At 37.9% G+C, this 27667-nt stretch overlaps 1 protein-coding gene across 1 annotated transcript in view; it reads left to right on the top strand.

Moving 5' to 3' along the window:
• Positions 1 to 27667, top strand: part of EFHC2 (EF-hand domain containing 2) — a 231943-nt gene that overhangs the window by 98524 nt on the left and 105752 nt on the right. Inside the window, exons 8-10 of the mRNA XM_045860517.1 lie at positions 2711 to 2853; positions 5754 to 5950; positions 9611 to 9741. Of these exons, the coding sequence (XP_045716473.1) occupies positions 2711 to 2853; positions 5754 to 5950; positions 9611 to 9741 (471 nt within the window). The remainder of the gene's footprint in view (positions 1 to 2710; positions 2854 to 5753; positions 5951 to 9610; positions 9742 to 27667) is intronic.

The following is a 27667-nucleotide window of genomic DNA, read 5'->3' as shown; positions in this document are numbered from 1 at the left end:
TTCTTTCTGTTGCATAGTATTCCATTGTGTAAATGTACCACAGTATTTTTAATCCACTCATTTACTGATGGGCACTTGGGCTCTTTCCAAAACTAACCTATTGTAAATAGTGCTGCTATGAACATTGGGATACATAGGTTCTTTTGAATTGGTGTTTCAGGATTCTTATGGTATATTCCCAGCAGTGGCATTACTGGATAAAAAGGCAGTACCATTTTTAGTTTTTTGAGGAAATTCCATACTGTTTTCCACAGTGGCTGCACCAGTCTGCATTCCCACCAGCAGTGCACTAGGGTTCCCTTTTCTCCACATCCTTGCCAGCACTTGTTAGTTGATTTATTAATGATGGCCATTTTCACAGATGTGAGGTGATATCTCATCATAGTTTTAATGTGCATCTCTCTGATGGCTAGTGATGTTGAGCATCTTTTCATATGTCTCTGGGCCCTTTGTATGTCCTCCTTGGAGAAGTGTCTATTCAGCTCCTTTGCCCATTTTTAAATATTTTTGTTGTTGTTCAATTACAGTTGTCCTCATCCCCCCCATTACTTTCCTCTTGCCCTACCCACCCCAACCTCCCACATTCAATCCTTTCCGTCACCATTATCTTTGTCCATGGGTCCTTTATACATGTTCCTTGATGACTACTTCCCCTTCTTTTCTCTGTTGTCCCTATCCCCTCTGGTTACTGTAAGTTTGTTCTTTATTTCCAAGTCTCTGGTTCTTTTTTGCTTGCTTGTTTGTTTTGTTTGTTTAGGTTTCATTTACAGGTGAGATCATATGGTATTTATTTGCCTTTCCCCATTTTAATAATTGGATTGTTTGTCTTCCTGGTGTTGAGTCATATGAGTTCTTTATATATTTTGGAGATTAAATTCTTGTCCAATGTATCGTTGGCAGATATGTTGTCTTATACAGTTGGTTCCCTCTTCATTTTGATGATGGTTTCTTCTTTTTAGAATGATACAGTTTCATTTGTGTGCCCTATAGCATAAGAGAGAGTTACCAAATCTGTTTGTTACTTATAAATTCAATTATGTACCCAAGAAGATGGTTGGCAAACTGTAGCTGCCTGTCCCATCCCCTGTACTGTACGAGATCTGTCTGAAGCTTGGGAGACTAGGAACTAAGGAAACAGCTATGGAGATCTGGCTGTTTTGTCCAGACTGCCCTGGGGCTAACCTTCCAAAATGCGACTTTCCATTTCACATGAGGCCTCAAACTGGGAATCTTGGTGCCATGCTTTTGCAGTCCTGGTTCCTTGGACAATCTGAGAAGGGGTAGAGAAAAGCACTTTCTGCTTCTGCAAATTAGAAACTTTTTTTCTTTTCTTTTTGTTTTTTTAATCACCATGACTACAAGGAAAGAATGAATTTCAGTATAGGAAAATTTGAAACCTCTCTGCTTAGAGTTGTGACAGGGAAGTGATGAAATACATGGTTTATTTTACTCTATGCCTCCTTGGGGTAATGATTTTCATTATCAAAGACTTCCCCAAGGATTTAAGATTTGCTATGTATTCTACATTTCACTAGCTGATATACATAGACATGCTTCTGCTGACACACCATAAATTAATTTCTTCAATGATAAGACAATCAGCTTTGGAAACATTGATTCTGGATTTTGATCCCATCTTCAGTTTACTAGATTATTCTCTTCATGAATAGAATTGTAAGTGCAAATTCCATTCTATAGATATAGCAACTTTCTACAAACATTTATTGAGTACTTATAGGGTATAAATTGTTATAGTAAATAACAGTTAATAAGATGCAGTCCCAGTCCTCAGACAACAGACTTGTAGTGGCTACTTATAGTATGGGTGATAAGTGAAATAATATTTCATATAACATTTGAAAGGTAAAAGGTAATTTTTCCCTTAAAGGGATTTGGAGGATGCTGGGGACCTAGGGGAATGACTCAGGGAGAAGAGGATGTAGGAATAGAAGAAATAAAAGAAATAGGCATGAGAAACTGGGAGGTGAAATGAGGAGGTGACTTCAGGTCCCTGGGGAGCACACCTACTGGTGTGCTCATGCTCAGGCAATGAGGGCTAGATGTTGTTCTTGCTGACATGATTGTTGTAATTGTTAACTGTCCTCATAAGTAGGGAACAACTGTTTAATGCCACTGGTTTGAGTAGTGTGTTTATGGTATTTTGGGGGAGTACATTTTCCTAATCTATTACCCTGGACATCTAAAGAATAAGTGATATTTTAATAAATTGAGAAAATTCCTCTACATATAGATTTACAACCTTAGTAAGAAGGTGGTTGAACTTTTCAACTTCAGAGACTTTATCCTACTATCTTAAATCCACAGCATACTTCAGGGTGGGGGTGGGTGCAAAGGTACAAACTCTGAGTTGTAGAATAAATCATGGGGATGTAATGTACAGCAAGTGACTATAGTTAGTAATACTGTATCATATAGTATAAGTTACTAAGACAGTAAATTTTAAAAGTTCTCATCACAAGAGAAAGATTTGTAACTATGCATGGTAACGGATGTTAACTAGACTTATTGTGATTATTACATATTATATACAAATATAAAATCATTATGTTGTGCCCTTGAATATAATGTTATATGTCTGTTATAACTCAGTTAAAAATCCATAGCATACTTTTGCAGGTTTTATTTTACATACATAATGTGTTGAAGATTACTCATATAATGCTGTAACACTCATTTCTCTTCCATTTAGCTATGGCTACATGAGCAATATACTCCGGTTCTTTGCAAAACTGATTACAGACAAATGTGCTGATGAGGACAGACTGTTTGTTATTTCATATTTTCTCAGCAATAACACAATTTCAGTGTTTGAACCCATAGAGAGGAATTCAGGTAAGAGATATACCTCTCATAGCAATTTCCTCAGAGCAATTATCTGTCTCTTCACTTTGAAATTTAAGGAGTATGGTTTGATTTTATATACCAGATGATCTAAGAAAGTAGCTTCTATGTTTTTAACCACTAACATTTATTTTACAAAGATCTCCAAATGAGAACTCAAACATATAAAATGATAAAAGTGGAACAGAGGCTTGGGACTGGGATACTAGGGATGCCTCCTTTTGGACACTATCCTTCCTTCCTCCGTGGCATCTAAGGCACCTCTGTGGAATCTAAGGGCTGGCTACCACCAATTACACTGACAGATAGCAAGATAAAAGGAAATCTGTATTCTTGATAGTACTGGTTACGAGTTTTTTGGAAAACTATATGACAAGAATCCCAGATAAACAAATACAATCTTTTTTAAAGACTATTTATTTATTTATTTATTTATTTATTTCTAGACAGAGGGGAAGAGAGGGAGAAAGAGAGGGAGAGAAACATCAGTGTGTAGTTGCCTCTTGAGTGCTTCCAACTGGAGACCTGGTTCACAACCCAGGCATGTACCCCAACTTGGAATTAAACCAGCAACCCTCTGGCCGGCTCTCAATCTACTAAGCCACACCAGCCAGGGCAACAAATACAATCTTCAGAGTCGATCTCCTTCTGGCTTTCCTGTCTGTGAGGCTATTGCCAAGGTTCTGGCCACCAGGCCCATGGAATACCCCTCTGCTGTGTTCTGATACTGTGGCCATTGCTGAGGAGAGCCATTGATTTTGACTTACTAACTTATGGAGCTGCATGGCTGTGTTCTTTTTCCCAAAACATTTTAAACTTTTATCTGTGCTGAAGACACATATTTGGGAAGAATAATTAGTGGTGTGCTGGTTAACAGACTCTCTGAAAAAAATTTAAAAGGATCTAACTTGTACCATTTGCTAATTCCATGGTGTAAATACCCCAGCCATGGCCAATTTCAATTTCAAACAATCAATAGTATAACAGCTCGCTTGCAAAATCCCTAAAATTGAACAAGCAGCCTTATGAGCTGATATGAGCCAGTCAGCACACCAATGAATGATGAATAATTTGTCTAATTAAGTTAGGCTCCACAGTGATTTGAATAATGAATCAAATCTTTTTTTTTAAAGATTTTATTTATTTATTTTTAGAGAGGGAAGGGAGGGGGGAGGGAGAGAGACAGACAGACAGACAGACATCAATGTGCGGTTGCTGGGGGTTATGGCCTGCAACCCAGAAATGTACCCTGGCTGGGAATCGAACCTGGGACACTTTAGTTCCCAGCCCGCGCTCAATCCACTGAGCTACGCCAGCCAGGATCAAATCTTAAAATATGAAATCAAATAGGGGTGAATATAAATTATGCTCTTAAAGGTCAAAAAACAAACTCTATACATCTAGAATGGGGAAGATAGGGCCAAGCTAATTGCAGCATACATAAAACAGAAAGGGTGCTGATAGTTAACTGTAAACTTACTAGTAATAATAGCAGCCATGATTGAGTACCCACTATTATCCTTTCAAGAACTTTATGAAGTTAAGTTTTGTGTTAGTTTAGGTCCTCTAAGAGGCAAACCCCAAGATGGTATTAAATGTGCAAGAGATTTATTATGGGAAATGCTGGTGAAGGAAAATGTGAAAGGAGCCAGAAGAGGCTTGGGTGAGCCATCAGGCTGCAGTTCATGTCTGACTCTTACAAAGGACATAGGGAAGGAAGAAAGGAAGTGGTGTTAGACCACAGTGGAATTCTAAGAAAGTTTCATTCAGTAAGGCTGACTGGGAGTCCTAGTGCCAAAGTCAGTACTTGGAGGCGCCCCTGTCTTGCAGAAATGGGCCTTGTATCTCTGCCTTGTTTAGTCATTTGTTGACAGCAGCCTGTGGGAAGCAAGAACTCGGCACCAACCTAGGGATACAGTTCAGAACAAAGTGGCTGGGGTGTTCCATCAACTATGCTCCCCACAGTAGGCAATCTGAGAGGTACATTTTCGTGTCCCCAGAAATTTTATTCCCTTTTTATTAATGAGAATTCAGAGGGGTTCAGAGAGGTTAAATGACTCCTAAAGATCATAAAACAAGTGACAAAGCTGGGATAGACTCCAGCTTTATTTGGCTCCAAAGCCTAGTCTTCCACCACCTATGGTTTCTGAATATGATAAGAGGAATGTGATGAGGCTTATTCTGAAAGCTCATCTGGTCTCAGATTTTATTCATAGGTTTAAAGATTTCAGTTAAGAAGATACTGGAGTTCCATGTTCAACTCTGCTCACTGCTTTTCAAGAGGTCAAAAATAAAATAATGCACAGAAGAGAGAAGATCAAATAGTGAGAATTCTGGAAAGCAAGAAACATGAGACATTGCTAAAAGAAGCCAAGATATTTTGCCTGCAGGGAAAAAAAAAGAGTTAATCTCTATGTCAGAATAGATGTAAGACATCATCTGGGGAAAACAGATGGAAATAAGCTCAAGTGACAAGTTTTCTACCTGGTATTGGGGAACTGGGTAGCAGGATGCATGAATAAATCCCCATGATTTATTCTAGTGCGCAAAACATGCACTAAAGATGAGTATCTTTCTGATGTCCCAATTCTTATGCTGCTCTGGGCACAGAGCAGGAACTTACTAAATGTTTATTTAAGTGTTTAGATTGGGAAGGGAGTAGGAAGAGGAAAGAAAGGGGTGGAATACCATATTACATTTTTCTTTATACTCTCACCTAAGGAGCTTCATTTCTTCACTCACTGTTTAATTTTTCCCTTCAGTCTGAGAATAATAGGCACTATGGGTTCACAGCTAAGTTGTATGGTCTGTGTTTGAGCATAAAGTAACTCTAAAAGCAACTTGTATGGTTCTTTTAAGAATAAACTTTTCTCTTTTCTCTTTTTCTGTAGGATATACTGGTGGATTGTTCTTGAAAAAAATGCGTATTAAGAGACCTAGACAAGAAGTCATTAAAAGTGGACTCTCAGAATATATCCAGCCTGAGGAGCTGTATATTGGAGCCAAAGTGAATTTGAATGGCTACATATTTATTTTGCTCAATGCTGATGAGTATACCTTAAAATTCATGGAGGAGAATTCCGATCGGGTGAATTTACTTTGTATAATTCTTGACTTGTCTGTCAGCACTGTGCAATCTGTTTTTCTTTCACTAGGCCTTTTCTTCTTCATCTTGCCACCAGTTTTACATTGTGCATTCACACATGTGGGCATGAATAATGGATCAGCGTGACTTGGCCACAGGTCTTGTCACAGAGGCCAGGTCCCAGTCTACTCTGTTTACATGCTGGGTCCTTTGCTGCCCAGCATCACGGATGCCAGGCACAGGCAGGAGGCAGGCCCAGGGTTGAATCAAGTTTCCTGGGTTTTCTGCTGATGCCAACAATGTTTTCAGAAAGAAATCCAGCAACTATAGGAAAGGAAGAAAATCTGATGCCACACACTGCGCTGTCCCAGTTAATTGGCACAAGCCTACAGGGAAGGCCAAGACCTGAACAAACAGAATCCCCTAGGGAACCCAATAGTTGCTGGAGTTGCAACTTCCCATAACAGGAGCCACCTGAAGCCTAAATAAGAGTTCAAGGACAAATTGCCTAAAGTAAGCTCAAAAGGTTTTTCATTTGATGGCACATGGATAAGGTTACTAAAGTATTAGTAGGCAGTGCTTTTTAGTAAAAGTAACATATTGATAAAATCTTGATTTTTAAGTGTGGACTAGTTTGGTATGCAAAACCAACATGTATATTTAAGAATCATTGCCTAATATTGAAAATTCTATCCAGAAACAATTTATTTGAAAACTCTGCTTGTAAGAAATAGTACTTATGTGCCAATTGTATATATACAGTACCAATTTTGTTTCATTTATATATAAAATGCCCAGAGACAAGTTGCTGAGATCAATTTCTCTCTGTATATCACATCATTCATGTTAGTTTGGATCCTCTGAGAAGCAGAGGCCTAGATGGAATTAGACATGTAAGAGATGTATTGGAAGAAATATGTATGAAGGATAAAGGGAGAGGAAACAAGAATAGATGGGAAGAGCCTTCAGATATCTGATCTCTGAGAAAGTAGAAGGAAGGAAGGAGGATGGGTTAGTTAGAAAGATCCTCAAATGCAGCAGAGCTCTGAGAAAGTATCAGCCAAGCCAATAGGTAGCCCAAAGCAAATACTGCCCATCATAGAAGTCCCACATCAGGCAGGATGGCCCAGCTCTGGAGTCCCCATCCTGGTCTGTCATTGGTGGGAACAGTTTGGGGAGAGTGTGGCCTCGGTAGGAACACTGTAACAATCTTGAAGACACATCATCTAAGGGCTATGACCTGACAATGCTCTTCTCTGCACAGTCTTTCTAATGGTAGGCCTAGGGAGCACACTCCAGGACTGCCACACCATGCCATACCCTCTCTCCATTTGCAGTGTTAGGAATTCGGGTTACTGGTAAATTGTGAACCACTGTCTCTTCCAAAGCATTAAATTCAGGTGAGAGGCTCAATAGTAAGGCAGTTAGATTTTTGAAACCAGCAGGCTTGTCTGGAAAATCTGACTCTACACTTAATAGTTGAAGGGCTTTAGACATGTAACTTCCCTGAGCTTCATCATCCTCATCTTTGAAATGGGAGTAGCAACAACAGTATCTCTTTCATAGACTTCCTGTGAAGATTAGATGTGATAATGTGTGTAAAGTGCTTAATTCTATGTGGCACATAGCAAGCTCAGTCAGTGTACAATTTACAATAGCTATTGTAAATTAGGGCTCAATATTCAGACATACAGTAAGTCTATACCCTTATATAAAATACAGTTGACCCTTCAATAACACAAGAGTTAGGGGTGCTGATCCCCCCCCACAGTCAAAAATCCATATAATTTTTGACTCCCAAAAACTTAACAACTAATAACCTAATATTGACTGGAAGCCTTACCAATCAGTAACAAACAGTCGATAAACATATTTTGTATATGAATTATATATTATGTTCTTATAATAAAGGAAGCTAAAGAAAAGGAAATATTATTAAGAAAATCATACAGAAGAGAAAATATATTTACTGTATTTATTGAAAAAAATCCATGTAGAAGTGGACCCCTGCACTTCAAACCCATGTTTTTCAAGGGTCAGCTGTACAAGGGGGGACCAAAGAAACCCAGAATTTATTTGTAAAAAATTGTGAATTTATTCTTACATGTTTAAACTTCAATCACCTTCAAAGTACTCTCCATTTGATGCAATACACCTATTGAGAAATTTTTTCCACTGCTTAAGATAGTTTTTGAACCCATCATTTTTAATGCCTTTTAGTGCATTTGCTGTTTTTTTTTTGTTCATTTGTTTGGTTCATCTCTTCTGCATTGGCAAAAACATTTCCCTTTGAGGACTTTTTTCATCAGGGAAAACAAAAATAAAGTCGCTGAGGGCAAAATTGAGTGAATATGGAGGATAGGGCACAAAGGTCATGCTGTTTTTTGGTCAAAAACTGCTGAACACTCAGTGCAGTGTATGAAGGTGCACTTCTAAATTACCCATCATGAAATGGGCAAACATGTTGAAAGTGTTCAAAAAAATTCACTGAAGCCAAATGCAGCCTCTTACAACAATGCCAGCTGATACACTGATACAGATGGGTTCCTAGAATACACCTAACAGGGGAAGCCTGAACTACAAGGGGCCCACCCTCCAGAAGGTAATTCCAGGTTATTTGGATCCCCCCTCATATAGCGTGAATATGTATGTTTTTAATATTTAGTTTTCAATTATAGTTAACATACAATAATGAATATGTAACAATAATAAATATATACATTTTAAGTTATAAAGGGCTTTTCTCCTTTCAGAAAGCTAAAAGCAGGGTAAGACATTACCTAGTATCAGCATCCCAAGTAAAAACTTCATATTTTAAAAACTGCCCTTAACAGGGACATTCTAAGCAGAGAAAGATTAATACACTTTTAATATTATCTGAGGAGTCTTTTCAAAAGAGCTAATAGATACTATCATGGAAATAGTTGAAAGAAAATGTAAAAGAAGGATGGAATGGGGTCTACAGTAGGTGCCAAACTCCCTGATGGAAGAAGGGGGGCTTTATATTAAATCACCATCCATGTTATTTTCATATTTAGTCTTCTAATTTTTTAGCTCTTATGTGTAATTGTTTACAATCTTATGTTTTACTAGATTGAATATGGAGTATTTTTAGAGTCAAAAAACCAGATAACAGAGTAGGAGACAGAAACTGGAGGCTGCCTGGAGAAGGAATGTAAGGGGATTTCAGTGTGTGTGGACCTTTAACACTTGGCCTTACTCTGTTCATTACATAGCATGGTGATTAACAGTTCTGGGGGCCCACTCTAAAGATCTGGAGAAAATGGGAGTTCATTTATCTAATTTTGAATCTCCTTCCTCTCCATTAGGGTCTCCAACATACTAGACCAATGTTTAAGTGTTAGAGGGAGGAGGCAGAGTCAGAAGTAAATGTTGTTTTCTGATTCCTGTGGTCTGCCATACCTTTAACTCATTTTTTGCAGATCTGGGTTTATACTAATGTCACTCCTAGTCCTAAAGCCCTAACTGAAGAGATAAAAAATCTAATCATGTCTTCTTTGTGTTGATCTCTGTGGAAAGACATGCCCAGCTAACTTTAGGTTCACAGTGTGAAGTCTCTTTTCTGGCTATCAGAAAGGTGGTCTCCCTAAGTGTCAAGCATGTTTAAATAATCTTTCCTTTCTCCCCCCGCCCCGCCTCCAGTATCCTTTTAGCAACCTTGAACTTGCCCTACAAAAGTTGAAAGATGAAAAATCAAAATCCACAGAGATCAAGCAGATATTTAGGGCTGCTGACTATAACTTGACAAAGACAGTGGACTATAATACATTCAGGTAAGCCACATTCTGCTAACAATAATCTATTTTCCTCTAAATATTTTTCTTAATGTTTCTTAATACTACATACTTTTTTCTTAGAAGTTGACAATTCTTTGCATTTATATTACTTTGTAGTCAAGTTGGCCCACTTCTAGAAAGTTCTTAGGCATTTGTATATTGAAGAAGTTTATAGTTGAGAACAGAAAGACAAAAATGTAGAAAGTCAGTTGGTCACATTGTCTTGTGAATTATGGTTTTGAAGAATCAGGGGAATGCCAGGAAGGGTGCATCTGAGTGTGAAAGGCAGAAAAAATGGAGCTAACCACACCCCTTCAAAATCTGGCAACAAAGGAGAGTCAGATCCCTGGGGATGAGATCCAGTTGGAAAAGAGTAGAAACTTTACTGATTATCAGAGAAAAAGTGATTTATATGCATATCACTGTATGTATATATGCTCACACACATTTGAGTATTTTGAAAAACATAAGAATATAGATACCAAGGGAAAATACATGACAGTAGTTATAGAAATATTATAAGAAATCATGAATAATAAAGATTTCTCTAAGGTAAAGCTTAATTCTGACGGGGTTGTCCAGTGGCTAACTTAGGCAAATTTCCAAAGAGAGGAAACAGGGAAATTCAAAATCAGGGTCTAGTACAATTGTGAGACTTCTCTTTGCCTAAAAACAAAGTGAATGGAGCATAGAGGAGAATGTAAATTAAATCATGGATGGAAGACAAAGGGGACTTTCTCTTTAGGCTGAGAATTCTGGTTCCTGAAAATAATTACGGCTGAAAGCTGTATAGGAAACAGCTCCATGCAATCAAGATGTGGGCTGAGAGAGAGAGATGAGGAAATGAGCCTAGGGGAAGGTGGCAGGGAGGTCTTTCCAACTTTATTCCTAAAGTCACCTCTTGCATCAATACCTGGTTACCTGAGCCCTCCATGAGGCCCCAAATGTCCCAAAAGCTCATTTGTTGTTTTAACAAAGCTATTTTGTTTTTCCTAAAACGTTCTTTAGAGAAAAGCATTCAAAGAACGTATTTCTGTTGTTTATAATTTTCAGCCTTCTGGGATCAATAAGAATGTATAGTTCTTTGTTATTGTTCACAGTAGTACACATGTTCAAGGCCTTTTGCAAAATAAAGGAGACAAGTAAAGAACAAGGACAATTGCTCAGGCCATGGACTAATGGCAAGCAGTGCAGGAGAAAAATTTCCATCAGAAATGAGGGAGTGGTTTTGTTTTATTATTTTGTGTCCTTTTACCAAAGCATCCATTCTCCCAACACTCTAGCAAAATCTATTGGAAACACTTTAGTTAGTTTATGGGGCTTTTGGGGAAGCACTTAGGCCAAGCAGGAGATCCAAGGAGGAAAAGTTGCTCCACAGATGGAGGCCTGACCCTAATTACTTGTGGCATAAAGGACCACTACACTGTGATTGGAGGGTGGCTTCAAGGCATGCATGCTCAGAAGTAACCAGTTCATGATCTTTAGGCCCTGTCCTGGTGAGAAATTTCTTAAGATGAAAATCAGATCAGGTCATGCCTGACTTGAAAATCCTTTCAGTGGCTTGCCATCATTCTTACAACAAGATCCAAACATTTTACTGTAGCTGACAGGGAGGGCCTTGAGTGATGTGACTCTGTTTATATTTCTAATGTCATCCTTTTTTATCCAGCCCTGTCCTCTGGCCTTGCTGGCTGTCACTCAATTTCTCAAACACTTTACTCCTTCTAAGCCTCTGCACACGCAGTCCCCTCTGCTTGGAATGTCCACACCACCATCCTTTTTGTTACAAACTGTAGGACTCAGCTTAAATATCACTTCCTTACATGGACTGACTTTCTGACTATTCTACATAAAGTGGATCACTCATTTATTCTTAGTCCCTTGTTTATATTTTTCTTTATTTCTTTTTTTTAGTTTTTTAAAACATTTTACTGTTGTTCAAGTACCATTGTCCCCATTTTTCCCCCATTACTCTCCCCTGTCTTACCCACCCCCCAACTTCCACATTCAATCCTCCTCCCCCATTGTCCTTATCCATCGGTCATTTATATATGTTCCGTGGCTTGACCCTTCCCCTTCTTTCCCCTGTTATTCCTTTTCCTGCTCCCCTCTAATCACTGTCAGTTTGTTGTTTATGTTCCTGTCTCTGGTTCTATTTTGCATGCTTGTTTCTTTTGTTGATTAGATTGCACACTTATAGGTGAGATCATATGGTATTTGTCTTTTGCTGCCTGGTTTATTTCACTTAGCTTCATATTCTCCAGTTCCATACATGCTGTTGTGAAGGGTAGGAGTTCGTTCTTTCTGCTGCATAGTGTTCCATTGTATAAATGTGCCACAGTTTTCTAATCCCCTTATTTACTCGTGGGCACTTAGTTTTTTATACAATTATATTTTATTGATTATGTTATTACAGTTGTCCCAATTTTTCCCCCTTTGCCACACTCCACATAATAATACCCTCACTCCCTCAGGCCATCCCCTCACCCTTGTTCATGTCCATGGATCATGTGTGTAAAAGTTCTTTGGCTATTCCCTTTCCCATACTGTACTTTACATCCCCATGGCTATTCTGTAACTACCTATTTGTACTTCTTAATCCACTCACCTCTCATTCATTTTCCCACCCACCCATCTCTTTATTTTTAACCTTTGGCATCTTAATTATGATGTGTCTTGGGGTGGGCCTCTTTGTGTCCATCTTGTTTGGGACTCTCTGTGCTTCTTGGACTTGCATGTCTATTTCCTTCATCAATTAGGGAACTGTTCTTTTATTTTTTAAAAATATATTACCAATTTCTTGTTCTTTCTCTTCTTCTGGAACCCCTATAGAGTGAATGCTGGATTGCATAAAGTTGTCTCACAGACTGCTTACACTATCCTCATTTTTTTTAGATCCTCTTTGCTTCTTATTCTTTTTGGTTGTTTTTTGCTTCCCTATGTTCCAAATCATTGATTTGATTCTCAGCTTCATCCACTCTACTGTTTTTTCCCTGTAAATTGTTCTTTATTTCAATTAGTGTATCCTTCGTTTCTGACTGAGTCTGTTTTATGCTGTTAAGGTCTTCACTGCGTTCCTTGAGCATCCTTATAACTAGAGTTTTGAACTCTGCATCTGATAGATTGCTTATCTCCATTTTGTTTAGTTCTTTTTCTGGAGTTTTGATCTGTTCTTTTGTTTGGGCCATGTTTCTTTGTCTCCTCATTTTGACAGCCTCCCTGTGTTTGTTTCTATGTATTAGGTAGAGCTGCTATAACTGCCTGTCTTGGTAGCATGACCTAATGTAGTAGGTGTCCTGTAGGGTCCAGTGGCACAGCTTCCACTACTACCCAAGCTGGGTACTTGAGGTGTGCCCTTAATGTGGGCTGAATACACCCTTCTCTTGTAATTGAGCCTTGGTTGCTGTTGGCCAATCAGTGGGAGGACTTACCCAGGCCAGGCAGCTACAAGAATTGTCTGTGATCACTTACTACCAACCTCCACCCTCTGTGGAGGATCAGCTGTGCAGAGGCAGGGTGGTGGTTCTCTGATGTGGTCTGTAGCTGTCCACTGGGTTCAGTGGCCCCTGGCTTTCCTGGGTGGTGCAGGCCAAGGTCAGCCCTCACCTGTGTTTTGCTCAGGGACACCCTTCCTGAGCTGTATAGCAATTTGAGATGGCTGCTACTTGTGCTGGGCTTGGAGATTTTCAGGCAAAGCCAAGCTGTGAATCTAGTTGCTTGTTCTGGGCTTGGGGCTCACTGAGGCCAGCTGTTGCTTGTGTGAAAGGATTTAGAAAGTTGCAAAGCATGATCCAAGTCCAGCCATTCATATGGAAAAGCAGCCTGGGTGGGCCCATAAGTTGGATGGGGCAGAGTGACTGGGGATCCCCAAGGCAGGTTAAACAGTGTTAGCCAGGTTGATGGAATCTTAGATATAGAACCAGTCTGCCTGTTCTGTGAGTAGAAGGCCCAGAAAAGGGACAATGGCCTTTGCTTGCCTTGATGCCAGACACCTCAGCTTCCCCTGCCACCAGTGGTGCCCTTCAAGCCACTATCCCAGTGTTGGAGCTCAGAGAAAGTGACTCTGAGTAGGTGAGTCCGTGTATTGGTTCTTTAAGAGGAATTTCTTGGGACTCTAGAAGTTTCTTCCACTGATTTGATCCTCACTCGTTTTTGCAGCCAGAAATTATGGAAACTTATCTCTCTGACACTGGAACCTTGGGCCGGGGGCCTGGTGTGGGCCTATGACTCCTCGCTCCTGAGATATCCCACCTGAATTTTTATCCACCACACGTGGATGTGGGACAACCCATTCCATGTCTGCACTCTTCCTACTAGTCTGGGTGAATGTGGTTTCTTTAATTTCATAGTTGTCGGACTTCCATTCAACTCAATTTCTGTTGGTTCTGAGCGATGGTTGTTCTATATTTTAGTTGTAATTTTGATATGGTTGTGCAAAGAAGAGAGCCATGTCTGCCTACACTGCCATCTTGACCAGAAGTCATCTATATTTTTCTTATGACAACATGTAGTTACTTTACTTAGATATTTGTACTTGGTATGTGTGTGCTTATGTGCATCTTATTTATTGTATTAAAATATTAATTTTCTGAGGGGCAGGGACTTTGTCCCACCTAGCACTGGGCTCAGTACATATAGTTCCTGAATGTATTAACAAACTACTAGAATTATTCTTAGAGATTTCAGTTTGGAGGTGATGGAATTGTTTTCAGATGAGGGTGTAAACCAGATATCTCCATATAACATGCTCAGTATCGAGTACTGTACCTTATTGGTTGGCCCACAACTATGGGTTCTTAGTTCATGGTCTTCAGTCTTCTCTTTTGCTCCTCATGCTCTTCCCTGGGCAAAGGCAAATGAACAACATAGCCAGTCCATATCATACCATATCCTATAATTCTGTATTTGCCACTTTTACTAGATAATATTTTTCTTTTATTTATTTGTATATGTATGTATGAATACTCTGGCTATTCTCACCAGAATGTAGTATTTTTGAGGTCAGGGACCTTCTCTTTCTTATTTTTTTGCTTTTGCATTATCACTTTTCACAGTGACTGGCTGATAGTAGGATGTTAGTAAATATTTGTTAAGTTGCTTGGCCTAACTGCTCTGGCTGGCTGCTGAAGGCCAAGTTCCCTATATTAGTGCCTCAAGCTCCAATCTTTCTCCTGAACTATAGACCTGAAAATACAAATGCCTCTAGGACAGGGGTCCCCAACCCCCTCCTCTTGGTTTATGGGTGGTGCTTGCATTACTGCCTGAGCTGTGCCTCCTGTCTCTCCTACACAACCCCGGTCCATGGAAAAACTGTCTTCCATGAAACCGGTCCCTGGTGACAAAAAGGTTAGGGACTGCTGCTCTAGGACATCTTCCCCTTAGGTGTCCCTTAGGCATCCAAAAATAACTTTCCCTGAATTGACTTAATTTTCTTCTCCCATAAAGTTGTAGCTGGGGACCCTGTCTTGGTAGAGACCACCATACTTCTCCCCTTGAGCCTGGGCTTGCCTTGTCTCTCCTCCCTCTCCTATCTCAACCTCTCCCAACCTCTTGAAATTGCTCTGCTTAAACTACTTCACTCCATCCCCAGCTTCACTGTTGTGGGTCAGCTTTTTATCACTGTTCATTTGGACTTTCTTGAGAGCTTTGTAACTGATATCTTTTTCTTAACTCTCATATTCCAAAGTTTTGCTAGAATGGCCTTCCTAAAATCTGATCATGTTATTCCTCTGCTACTCATTGTCTTCAGGGAAAATCCCATCCATTCAGTGTTTCATGTGGGTTTAGTCATGATCTAACCCTTACCTATACTTCTCTCCTTATTTCCATCTCACTAGAAGAGTGTTTTAGTAGAAGTCATCATTCATTGAATACTTACATTGGGCCAAACATGCTTAATGCTTTTCACCTACTATTCATTGGTAGCTCCTGCTGAGTTATTTGTTTACTTCTCTGCATCCACAGTTGGCTCCTGCCAGGTACAATAGATATTTGTTGAATAATTTAATGAATGATCCTATTGCTCAAGGAGCATTCAGTTTCCAGTTTGCAGGAAACAAGTAAATAATTGATTACCTTGCACTGGGGAAAGGCAATCTGTCTCTGATTGTATGAGAGTCAGGGAGAGCTAGGCCTCAGCCTCACAAGCCAAGTGACTTGGGCAACTCACTTTACCTACCTGCACCTCACTCTTTTGTCTATATAATGGTCTCTAAGGCCCATTCCAGGCAGTGACATTCTGAACCATTTAAAATGTAGGTTTATAAATACACTTGTAAAATGTTCCCTTTACAAATTCAGGCATTAAAATAGTAGAGTAGGCAGATAGGCAGGATAGCAGTGTCAGCCTCTGGGCTCTACTTCTGTGGTTCTGACTCTCCCCTGCTTACAAATCTGACACCCTTAGTGACACCTGGGGACTCAGAGCCTGGGCCTGCTGCTCTGGGCAGTGGTCCAAGTCCAGGCATTTTTCTTCTTCTGAGATTTGCACCTCTTCAGCCAACCCTTGAAGGCAGGAGCTAATAAACTATCTTTGCCTAAGGTGCCAGGGTAGATAATGGATTAATGAGTGGGCCTTCCTGAGATGTTTGCCTGAAAATTGACTTCAGGGATTGTAGGGACTAGGGAAAAGAAGGCAGTTTGGGGAAGGGATGTTTCTCTTCTGTCTTGTGGGGATCACTAGTTCTGCCTCTAGGCTGTTCCTATTTTTCTTGGACTATTTTTTCATGGTCTGTCAGATTAGCCTATATGAGAGCTGTCGATTATTACCCAAAAGTGCAGAGACTCTTTCTTAGAGCCTTAGATATCTGATGGGAATATTTCAGCAGGGAGCAGGGCAAAGACTAGGCTTGGCAGCTAGGCAGTTGGGAACATGGGCAGGACTAGGCCTCCCAATGTGGGCCCTGGACTCTGAACCACAGGCAGTAGCAGCAGAGAGAACACCATGCCTGGGAAGATGTGGCCAGTCCCTCCCTCTTTACACCTCCCCAAGCCTTGACCTACTCAGCAGAGATGACACCACCTCATGTAGCCTGTGTGTATTTTGGTTTACTGTGCATTCATCTCTTCTCCCTACCTGGGTGGACCTCTCAGAATGCAAGGTTCATATCCAGTTTACCCTTATATCTTTCCCAGATACCTCCAGTATTGTGTCTCAGACCTCAGTGAATGTAGTCAATTATTATGCAGTTCCTCCTCAGACTCCCATTATTCACTGTAGAGTCAGGTGGTTTCCTGTGAATATTCATGTAATAAATTCCTAATATTTAGAGCCTTGAGAAAATTTTCTGTCTTGTAAAACAATTTTTTTTCCCTGAAGGTGGTAGCATAACATAAATAGATCCAATTTTGGACTTGCAGACCTGAATCCAAATGTCAGTGCTATCATTTGGGTGGCCTTGAATAAGTTACTCAACAATGTTTTCACCTGTAAAATAAGGATATTAATACCTACTGCATACAGCTGTTGTGATAAATAAATTTGATAATGTATGCGAAGTTCTTATTTAACATAGTGCACAGTAGAAAATTAAATCCCTTTATCAATAGTTGCAATGTGGTATCACCAAAAATAGTAATAGGGATCTGTGTTCTGTTTTTGGTATTTCAATTAGTTATGTATTTACCCATGATGAGGTCATTGAAAACTTTATTTAATAAATGAAGTTGGAAGAAACTCTAAAAACTTGGAGGCCATGAAGGTGGAAAATAAACATCATTTCCCAAACCAAGGTTGGGAAACATTAATATAATCCACCCTATTACTGTCCTTTGCTTCAAGGAAGATTGTAAATTTACTGCTTAGAACATTATAATGATCTCATTCTTATTTATCTAAGACAATTATCTCTTTTATGTGGTTTTGCTCTATCTTTGAACAACTCTGTGTACATTATTATTGGTATTTTTGTTGTAAGCTGTCTAACATCTTTTAAGGAAGTCACTAGTCTATGAATCTATAAGAACAAAAGCAAAAACAAAGATTAAAAAATTCCAAAAGCACTTAAACAACTGTTCTCATCGAGAACCAAATAGACACTTTGACAGTATTCATAGCATATCTATGAGATGGAAGCTTCAGCATACATTTTTAAAATAACATTTTGAACCTTCCTAAAAGCATTAAATATAAATAGTATGATGTCATAAAAAGAATGCTGGCTTGGGAATCAAAGAGACCAATATCTTAGATTTGATTCTGTCACTGCCTGATGGTGTTTGTGTTGGTGAGAGCTTAATTTTAAAAAACAGAATAATTTCTGGCTAGTTAAGCAGAAAAGGAATTTATTAAAAGGATCCTGGGCAGTTCACAGTATCTTTGGAAGAGCTGGAGAAATAAGCTTGAAGCTAAATTCTAGGAACAGTGCCCAGACTGGGCTGTAGAACTTGTGTGGTGAGAAAATGGCCTCTGTTAACCACTGCACTACCCATGACTCATTGCTACATTTGCACTGTTGCCAAGAACTCAATTTTAGTGCCACCATTGCTACCACTGCTTTGGCAACTTTACGTCCTTTGCTACCCCAGAAAGCTGGACTCCTCTGACACCAAACATGGCCCACCCCTAGCTGTTTTTCATCTGTTAATTCCTTCTAAGTCAGGGGTATCAAACTCATTTTCACTGGGGGCCCCATCAGCCTTGTGGTTGCCTTCAAAGGGCCAAATGTAATTTCAACTCCTTAACAGTTAAGGACTAGTTACATTTACACAGTCCTTAAATTATTTCGGCCCTTGAAGGCAACTACGAGGCTAATGTGGTCCCCAGTGAAAATGAGTTTGATACCCCTGTTCTAAGTCAAAGTCTCATGTAGCTCCCTTGATTGGTGACACCTGGGTCACCTGCATGTTTTCAACTGCAAGGAAGGCTAGGAAATGGAGATGTGACTTCCATGTTGGCAGAATGGGGAACATAATGTAGGGCTTTCCCCAAATACAGAAGGATGAATTAATAGGTGCCCTTTTCATTTGCCATGGTAGAAAATCTAAGCCAAGATGAGCCAAGCAGGGAACATAAAATGTTGCTATTAGGGACTAAATTCCTTGTTTGTAACCAAACCAAATAAAATACTTGCCTGCTTTAGCACTTTAAAGATACTGAACTGACCCATCAACCAGTTAAACAAAATACAAAGCCCTCTTCTACACGTTGCTCATTTGGCAATCTCTGATACACCTTTTTGGAGTTTAAATTGCCTTATATGAAAGTATTGGATTAGATTCAAGTTCCTAGATTGAAAGCTGGTAATTATATTTTGTTTGGCTTTTGTTTAATGTTTTTAAAATTGGGATTTTCAATGTAAAAATCTATATATTTGGCACCTTTTGAAAAGTAGAAACTGGGCCTACATTTCCCCATGGCAACAACCGATTGGGGGTGAGTGGCAGCTGCCCAACTCAGACAGAGTCTGCTCTCTGCATTTCATTTCCTAGTTTCTACAATTCCTCATTGTCTTATACCTTCTCCCAGTTATTTTACCGGCATACCTAGTAAGTATTTGACTAGGTAACCCTTGGATTAGATCATTATAAGGTTCCTTCCAGCTGTAAAATCCCATTATTTTCTTACCCCTAGGTATAGTGGAAATAGGTGTTTAGGAATCACTGATTAAAGGGCCCAAAATAGAACTGAAGACTGATTTGTAAATAAGAACCTGAATATAATTGTGTATCTAAAAATTCAAAACACTTCATTTAAAAATGGTTAGAGCTATTAAGAGTATTCAGGAAAGTAGCTAAGTACAAGAAAACTACATAGAAAGCATTAATAACTAGTAAATAAATGTTATATAATGGAGGGTACTATTCACTGTAACAACAAAAAAATCATGAAATACCTAGGAATAAACTGGACAAGAAATGTGTAAGACTAAAATGAATATTATTTCAAAAGTTTATTATATCTCTTAATGGGAAGACATTATTGTAAAGTTTTAATCTGTCCAAATTAATCTAGATTTGAAGCAATTCCAATCAGAATTACAATGTGTGTTTTTGTTGTTGCTGTTGGTAGATTTGGTTTGTTCCAGTGGGTTAGGGGAAGGGACATTGACTCATTGATTTTGAGGTTCCTCAAAGAAAATTAAGGGATGGAGAAGTGTTGAAAAAGAAGAATACTGTGGATTAGATACTAGAATTTATATAGTTTGTAGATATTCAAAAATATCAAAATGTACTAGTAAAGGAATAAACAAAAATATCAGTGAACTAGAGTATAAAGTCCATAAAAGACCCATTTTATGGACTTTATTATAAGATATATAGAACTTTTCAAGTCAGTAGAGAAAGAATGGATTGTTTGTAAAGGTTTTAGTGACAATGGATTGGAAAACATTGAATACACTTTTACTTTGTGGTAGAGCACAGTTTTCCAAAAACCGTAAAGGAAAAGTTGACTGTATTGACTACAGGAAAAATTTATATTTCTCTATAGCAAAAGATACTATAAACAAACTTAAAAACAAAGGATAGACTGAGAGAAAATATTTACAACTGATACAAGAACCAGGGGATTAACATTCAGGATTTATGAAAAACACCAATAAAATCAGACAAGACTGGGTTAAGGACAGGAATAGACAGTTCTTAGAAGACATACAAATAGCCTCTACACCTATGAAAAGAAGCCTAATAATGGTACAAGCTAAAACAACAATGAAATACAATCTTCATGGAATATTGGCAACATTTTAAAAGAATAATATAACTGACTGCAGGTGAGCATGTAGGGTAACAGGTACTCTCACTTTCTACTGATAGGAATTTAAATTGGTTCAGCAATTTGAGGGCAGTTGGGAGCATTATGTTGAATGTTTAAATCATATTACTTGTTAATTTCACTTTTAGAAACTTTATATTCAGAAAAATTGACAAATGGATTGTAATAGATTATGTGCACACAATATTTATTGCAACAGACTTTGTCATAGCAAAAATTTGGAAAAAAAATCAAATATCCAACAATAGGGGAATAGTTTGATGCATTCTGTTGCATTAGTTTAGGACAGTAGTATTTAGCCATGAGGAAGAATGAGATAGACCAAGTATGTATACCTGAAGAAATGTTCAGTGTAGTAGTCAGGATAGGCTAAGTAATGCTGTAGTTACAGCCAACCCCCAAATCTCAGGGAATTAAATCAACAAAGAATTATTTCTTGCTTGCTCTCTGTATCCATTGTTCTTGTCAAGGGGGATTTTGTTCATAGTTAGCCACTCAGAAACTAAAGCTGACAAAACAGCTACTACCTTGAGTACTGATCACTGTGCCAGAGAAAGAAGAGACCTTTACAGAGAGGGTGAAGCCCAACAAATTCTTTACTGGGAAGAAATACATATCATTTACTCTCTTAATTTATTGGTGAGTACTAGTCACATAGCCCCATCCGTATGTTCAGGAGAAAAAGGGAAACCAGATGTTGGTGAATGGCACTAATGGCTACCATATATATGTCATGCTGTTTTGTAGATAAAGCAAAATTCAGGAGTCTGTATAATATGATCCTATTTATGCCAAAATCTAAAGGTTATGTGTGCATGTATATTTATTTAAATATTTCAAGGATTGTGTATACTTTGAAGAAATCCTAACAGGCTACATGCCAAGCCATTAATAGTGTATGCCTCATTCTTTAATTTTTTTTTAACAATGAAGCAATTGTTAAAAAAATAAAAAAGATAAAAACGAATAAAGCCCAAACAAATAAAACCAAAAAGCCTGGGCAAAGAGCACTGAACATTTTTTATTTCTTGCTTCAGTTTCCAGAAAGAGCTAATGGCAAATGCTGTCAAGAGTCTCAGAATCATAGAGTAGTTGTTTCACTGGAAGCTCTACTCTTCTTTTTTCATTGTTATTCAAGTACAGTTGTCTCCATTTCCCCACCACTACTCCCCCCCACAGACATCCCCACCTCCCACCCTCTATTCTACCCCCTTTTGGTTTTGCCCATGTGTCCTTTATATATGTTCCTGACAACCCTTCCCCCTTTTCTCCCCATGACCCCTCCCACCTCCCCTCTGTTTGCTGCCAGTTTGTTCTTAATTTCAATGTCTCTGGTCTACTCTTAATTATTGCTTAAGATCAAATAACTTCAATATGCTTATGAAAATTCTTATATTATTGGTCAGGATATTTTAATGTTATAAAATTCTAGGGCTTAAAAATCAATTTTAGGATGAAATGGTTTTTATAATTTTCAAAATATTACCAAATTAGCAACAAATATTATACATTCATTTCCCCCAACATTTCATGAAAAATTTAAAACATTTAGAAAAGTTGAAAGGCTAAACAGTGAACACCCATAAACCCATCACTTAGTTTGTATCATTAATATTGTACTATACAAGTATAGGCATACCTCAGAGATATTGTGGGTTCAGTTTCAGATCACTGCAATAAAGCCAATGGCACAATAAAGTGAGCCACAAGAATATTTTGGTTGCCCAGTGCATATAAAAGTTATGTTTAGACTATACTATAGTCTAATAGTAGGTCCAAAAAACAATGTACTGTATATACCTTAATTTAAAAATACTTTATTACCAAAAGATGCTAATGATCATCTGAGCCTTTAGTCATATATTTTTTGCCATTGGAGGGTCTTACCTTGATGTTGATGGTTGCTGACTGATCAGACTGGGGATTGCTGAAATTTGGTGTGGCCGTGGCAATTTTTTAAAATAAAACAACAGTGAAGTTTGTTGTGTCAGTTAGCTATTCCTTTCATGAAGTTAGTTTCTTTCAAACCCTGCCACTGCTTTATCAACTACATTTATGTAGTAGTATAAATTTTTTCCTGCCTCACATTGCATTTTTTATTGTGAATATGGCTTCTTTCTTTAAACCTCATGAATCAACCTTTGATAACTAGATTTTTCTTGTGAAGCTTCCTCCCCTCTCTCAGCCTTCACAGAATTGAAGCAATTTAGAGTCTTGCTCTGGATTAAGCTTTGGCTTAGGGGAATGTTATAAGTGGTTTGATTTTCTACCCAAACCATTAAAACTTTATTCATATCAGCAATAAGGTTGTTAAGCTTTCTTATTCATGTGTTCACTAGAGTAGTACTTTTTAATTTCTTTCAAGAACTTTTGCTTTGCATTCACAACTTGGCTAACTGTGTGGTGCAAGAGGCCCATTGTTCTCCTGTCTTGGCTTTCTTCATGCCTTGCTCACTAAGCTTAACCATTTTCTAACTTTGGGTTTATACAGAGAGATTTGCAACTATTACTTTCACTTGAACACTTAGAGGCCACTGTAGGGTTATTAATTAGCCTAATTTAAATCTCATTGTGTCTCAGGGAATAGGGAGGCCTAAGGAGAGAGAGATGAGGGAATCACCAGTCAGTGGAGCAGTCAGAACACACACATTTATTAAGTTCACCATCAAATGTAAGTGTGATTCATGATGCCCCAAAACAATTATGGTAGTAACAAAGTTCACTGATCACAGATCACTATAACAAATATAATAATAATGAAAAATTTGAAATATTGAGAGAATTACTAAAATGTGATGGACACACAAAGTGTGCAGATGCTGTTGGAAAAGTGGTGCCAATAGACTTGCTCGATGCAGGGTTGCCACAAACCTTTAAGTTGGAAAAAATGCAGTATCTGTGAAGTACAATAAAGTGAAGCACAGTAAAACAAGGTATGTCCATATTTGCTTTATCAGGAATCTCCATTCATACATCTCTCCCTCCATCCATTAATCCATCTTAACTTTGGTGCATTTCAAAGAAAATCAGTCATCAGTGATTTTCCTCTAAATATTTTAGCATGTTTACCATTTATTTACAGTTTTTTCTTTAAATGTAAAATTTATGTTCAATAAAATGCACAAACCTTAAGTGTACATGTGCTGAGTTTTGGCAAATACACATACCTGTGCAACCCAAATTTCTGTTAAGACATGGAACATTACTATCACCTCAGACCCTATGCCAGTCAATCCCAGCCCTTACTCCTCATTCAAGAAGCAATCACTATTCTAATTTTTTTCACTGTGGATGTTCCTTTCTTGTTCTAGAAGTTCACATAAATGGAATTATATAGCACAAATCCTCTTGTGGGTTCTCTTATGCAGTATGATTTTAAGATTCATCCATATTGTTGAATACATCAGTAATTCATTTCTTTATATTGCTGGGTAGTATTCTAGTGTATGATTATACCACCATTTATTTATTCTTTGCCCTGATGATAGATACCTGGGTTAGTTCCAATTTTTGACTTATATAAATAAACCTACTCCGAGCATTCGTGTACAAATCTTTTTGTGAACATAAATTTTTATTTCTCTTTGTTTTATAGCCATAAATGGAATTGCTAGGGCATAGGTATATGTTTAGTTTTGTAAGTAACTGCCAGAATTTTGACCAAAGTGGTTGTACCAGTTTACATCCCTCGTAACAGTGTATTAGGATTCTGGTCACTTAACAACCTTACCAACATTTGGTATTGTTAGGCTTTTTCATTTAAGCTATCTGGTAAATATGTAGTAAAGTCTGCCTCATTATCATTTCATTTGCATTTTCCTGATAACCCATGATGTTGAGCACTTTTTTAATGTGGGTATTGGCTATTTGTATACATTTTCTTGTGAAGTGTCTTTTCTAATCTTTTGCCAATTTTTACTGTTTGGGTTGTTGTATTATTAAGTAATAGGAGTTCTTTATATTTTCTGGATATTAGTCATTTGTCAGATACATGTTTTGAGAATATTTTTCTCCCAGTCTGTGGCTTTCCTATTCACTTTCTCAGTGCTGTCCTTTAATTAGTACTGTATACATATCAAGTTTTGATGAAGTTCAAATTGTCAATTTTTGTTTTATGGTTATTGCTTTCTGTAATATATTTAAGATTTTTTTAGTGTTTAAGATGTTTAAGACATTTTTGGTTACCTCAAAGTTCTTGATATTCTCCTATGTTCTCCTCTAATAGTTTTATGATTTTAGCTTTCACTTTAGTCTATGGTGGCTCTCACATTAAATTTTTATATGCTGTATCTGTGACACTTGTTTTTGGAGCTCTGAGATACCATGTAAGAAGTTCTACCACCTTGAGGCTGCCAGGCTATGAAGAAGCCCAAGCTGTGTGGAGAAACATGTAGGTGGTAATTCATTTGACAGCAGGAACTGAGATCTTGACTAATGGTCCTTGCCATGCACTGGACTTGTGAGCAAAGACACTTGCACATAATTCAAGATTCCAGTTACATAAACTTCTAAATTCAAACTCCAGACATTCTTTTGTGCTCTGTCTGAATTCCTGATGCACAGAGTCCATGAACATAGCAAAATGGTTGTTTTAAGCTGTTAATTTTAAGGCTAATTTGTTAAACAGCAATATTAACTGTAGCAGCATGCACCAAAACATTCCAGGGAATTAGAAGACTGAAAATATGCAATCTTCAAACTATTTAATTTTTAATTATTTGAGAGACACTTTGATATTGTTCAGTGCTTCATAGTCATGTCTTCCTAGTTCCTTAAATGCAGAGGTAGAGAAATCCTGTGCTACCTCTTGACAGTTGCTGTTATGAAAAGATCTCCACATCTCACTTAGAATGCAGATTATGCCCTCCAGAATTCTTGTATTCATACTTTTTGCCTGAACTGAGCCAGGTAAGTTGTGGCTTTTGTGAGTTTAGAGGTATTTTCCATAGTAAGAAGATGTGGCATCATGTTCCAAGACCACACTTGATTTTTAAATTCTATTTTATTTTTAAATTTACATATGAAAAGATTCACTATTTTTGGTATACAGTTCTGTGATTGTAACAGATTCTTGGAGTTGTGTGACCACTACCATGATAAAGATACTGAAGAGTTTTAGCACCCCTGCCTCCCCACCAAAAAAGTAGAAATATGTTTTCTTGTGAATAAACACCTAGGAGTGGAATGTCTAGGTCATATTATAGGCATATGTGTAACTTTGTGAGAAACTACCAAACTTGTTTTTTGTTGTTTTTTTCATATATTTTATTAGATTTTTTCCTAGATAGTTGATAATTTTGTGCTTTTATGAATGGTATCTTTCTAATTATTGCCCCAGAGTTTACAGTATATGTTTACAATTTATCCAGGTCCACATTTAAATGACACTATATTGCTTCAGGGATAGTGGGGAAACCTTATAATACCAAAATATTCCCAATTCCTTTCTCATATCTTTGTATCACCACTGTCATTTATGTTACTTATACAGAGATGTATATGTGTATATGTATATATACACATAATCAAATACACTGTGCATATGTATATATACATATTCAAATACATTGTCATTGTTATTATTTTGAACAAATTTATGTGAGATCACTGAAGGATAAGAAAAATCAAAGTTTTTATTTACTTTCACTTATTACTTCTTTAGTGCTCTTTTAAAAATATATAGCTCCAAGCCTCTGTTCTATATCAACTTGCTTCTTTTTGAAGAATTGTCAACATTTGCTTGGCTGAGAAAGTTTCCTTTACTTTTGAATGAGAGTTTCACAGGATACATAATTCTAAGTTGGTAAAGTTTTTACCTCAATGCTTTAATATTTTACATCACTCTCTTTTGCTTGTGTGGTTTTTGAGAAGTAAGATGTAATTCTTATCTTTCATCCTCTGTAGGTAAGGTGTTCCCCCCTCCCCACCCTGACCTTTTTCAACAGTTTTTTCTTTATGTTTTATTTTTTACAGTTTGAATATGATATGCCTAGATATAGTTTGCAGGGGGGGGTGCAGCATTTATCCTGCCTGGTGTTCTCTGAGCTTCCTGGAGCCATGGCTTGGGGTTTAACATTAATTTGGAAAATTTCTCAGTCATTATTGCTTCACATGTTTGTGTTGTTCCTTTTTCTTATTCTTCTCCTTCTGGTATTCCCATAACTTCTTGGGAATACAGTGGTCCCAAAGTTCTTGGACATTCTGCTCTGTTTTTTTCTTTTCAGTCGTTTTTCTCTTTACTTTTCAGTTTTGGGGGCTTCTATTGACATATCCTCAAGAGCATAGATTCTTTCCTCAGCTGTGTGCTAATGTGCCAATTAGAGGTATTCCTCATTTCCATTACATTGTTTTTGATTTCTAACATTTCTTCATGATGTCTCCTTAGAATTTTCCATCTCTTTCCTTACATTATCTACCAGTTCTTGCATGCTGTCTTCTTTCTGCACTAGAGCTGTTTGCATATTAACTATAGTCATTTTATTTTTTTAATTCTTTAAAAAATTAAAAAAAACCTTTTATTGTATTTTTTCCATTACCACTATAGTAATTTTAAATCCACACTCTGATAATTACAACATCCTTGCCATATCTGAGTCTTGTCCTGATGCTTGCTCTATCTCTTCAAACTGTGTTTGTTGCCTTTTAATATGCCTTGTAATTTTTTGTCAACAGCTGTACGTGATATACTGGGTAAAAGGAACTCTGGTAACTAGGCCTTTAGTAATGATGTGGTAAGGTGTGGGGGAAGGGGGTGTATTCTCTATTACTGTGATTAGGTCTCCATCTTTTAGTGTGTCCATGTCTCTTGGCTGTGAACTCCATAAGTAACTTCTGGTTTCTCCCCTCACTCTCCCTAGGTGGGACAGGATGACTGGAGGGGGCTAGGCAAGATTTGGGTATTTCCCTTTCCCACATGGAAGGCTCAGGGGAGTGAGAGTTGAATAATTCCCTTGCCCCAGGTCAGTTAGCCTCTGGTAAAGACTAGCCCAATAGGTTAGGTTTTGGTAAAATAGTTTCCCTTTTTGTGTGTTGTTTAGTTTTTATTTCACAATCATGAACTTAACTCTTCAGTCCAGCTTGATGTGGATGAAGGATAAGAAAAACATGGAACCCAGTGAACTGCATCAAGAGCACAAAGATTATAGGGTATTCCAAGCAGATGGGGTTGAAGGGGTACTCTTCTGAGCTACCAAAGGAATGGTCTGGTGG

The sequence above is a fragment of the Phyllostomus hastatus genome, unplaced genomic scaffold, assembly GCF_019186645.2.
Source record: "Phyllostomus hastatus isolate PE091 unplaced genomic scaffold, TTU_PhHast_1.1 phas_scaffold_200, whole genome shotgun sequence".
NCBI lineage: Eukaryota > Metazoa > Chordata > Mammalia > Chiroptera > Phyllostomidae > Phyllostomus > Phyllostomus hastatus.
This window is presented reverse-complemented; position numbering and strand designations above follow the sequence as displayed.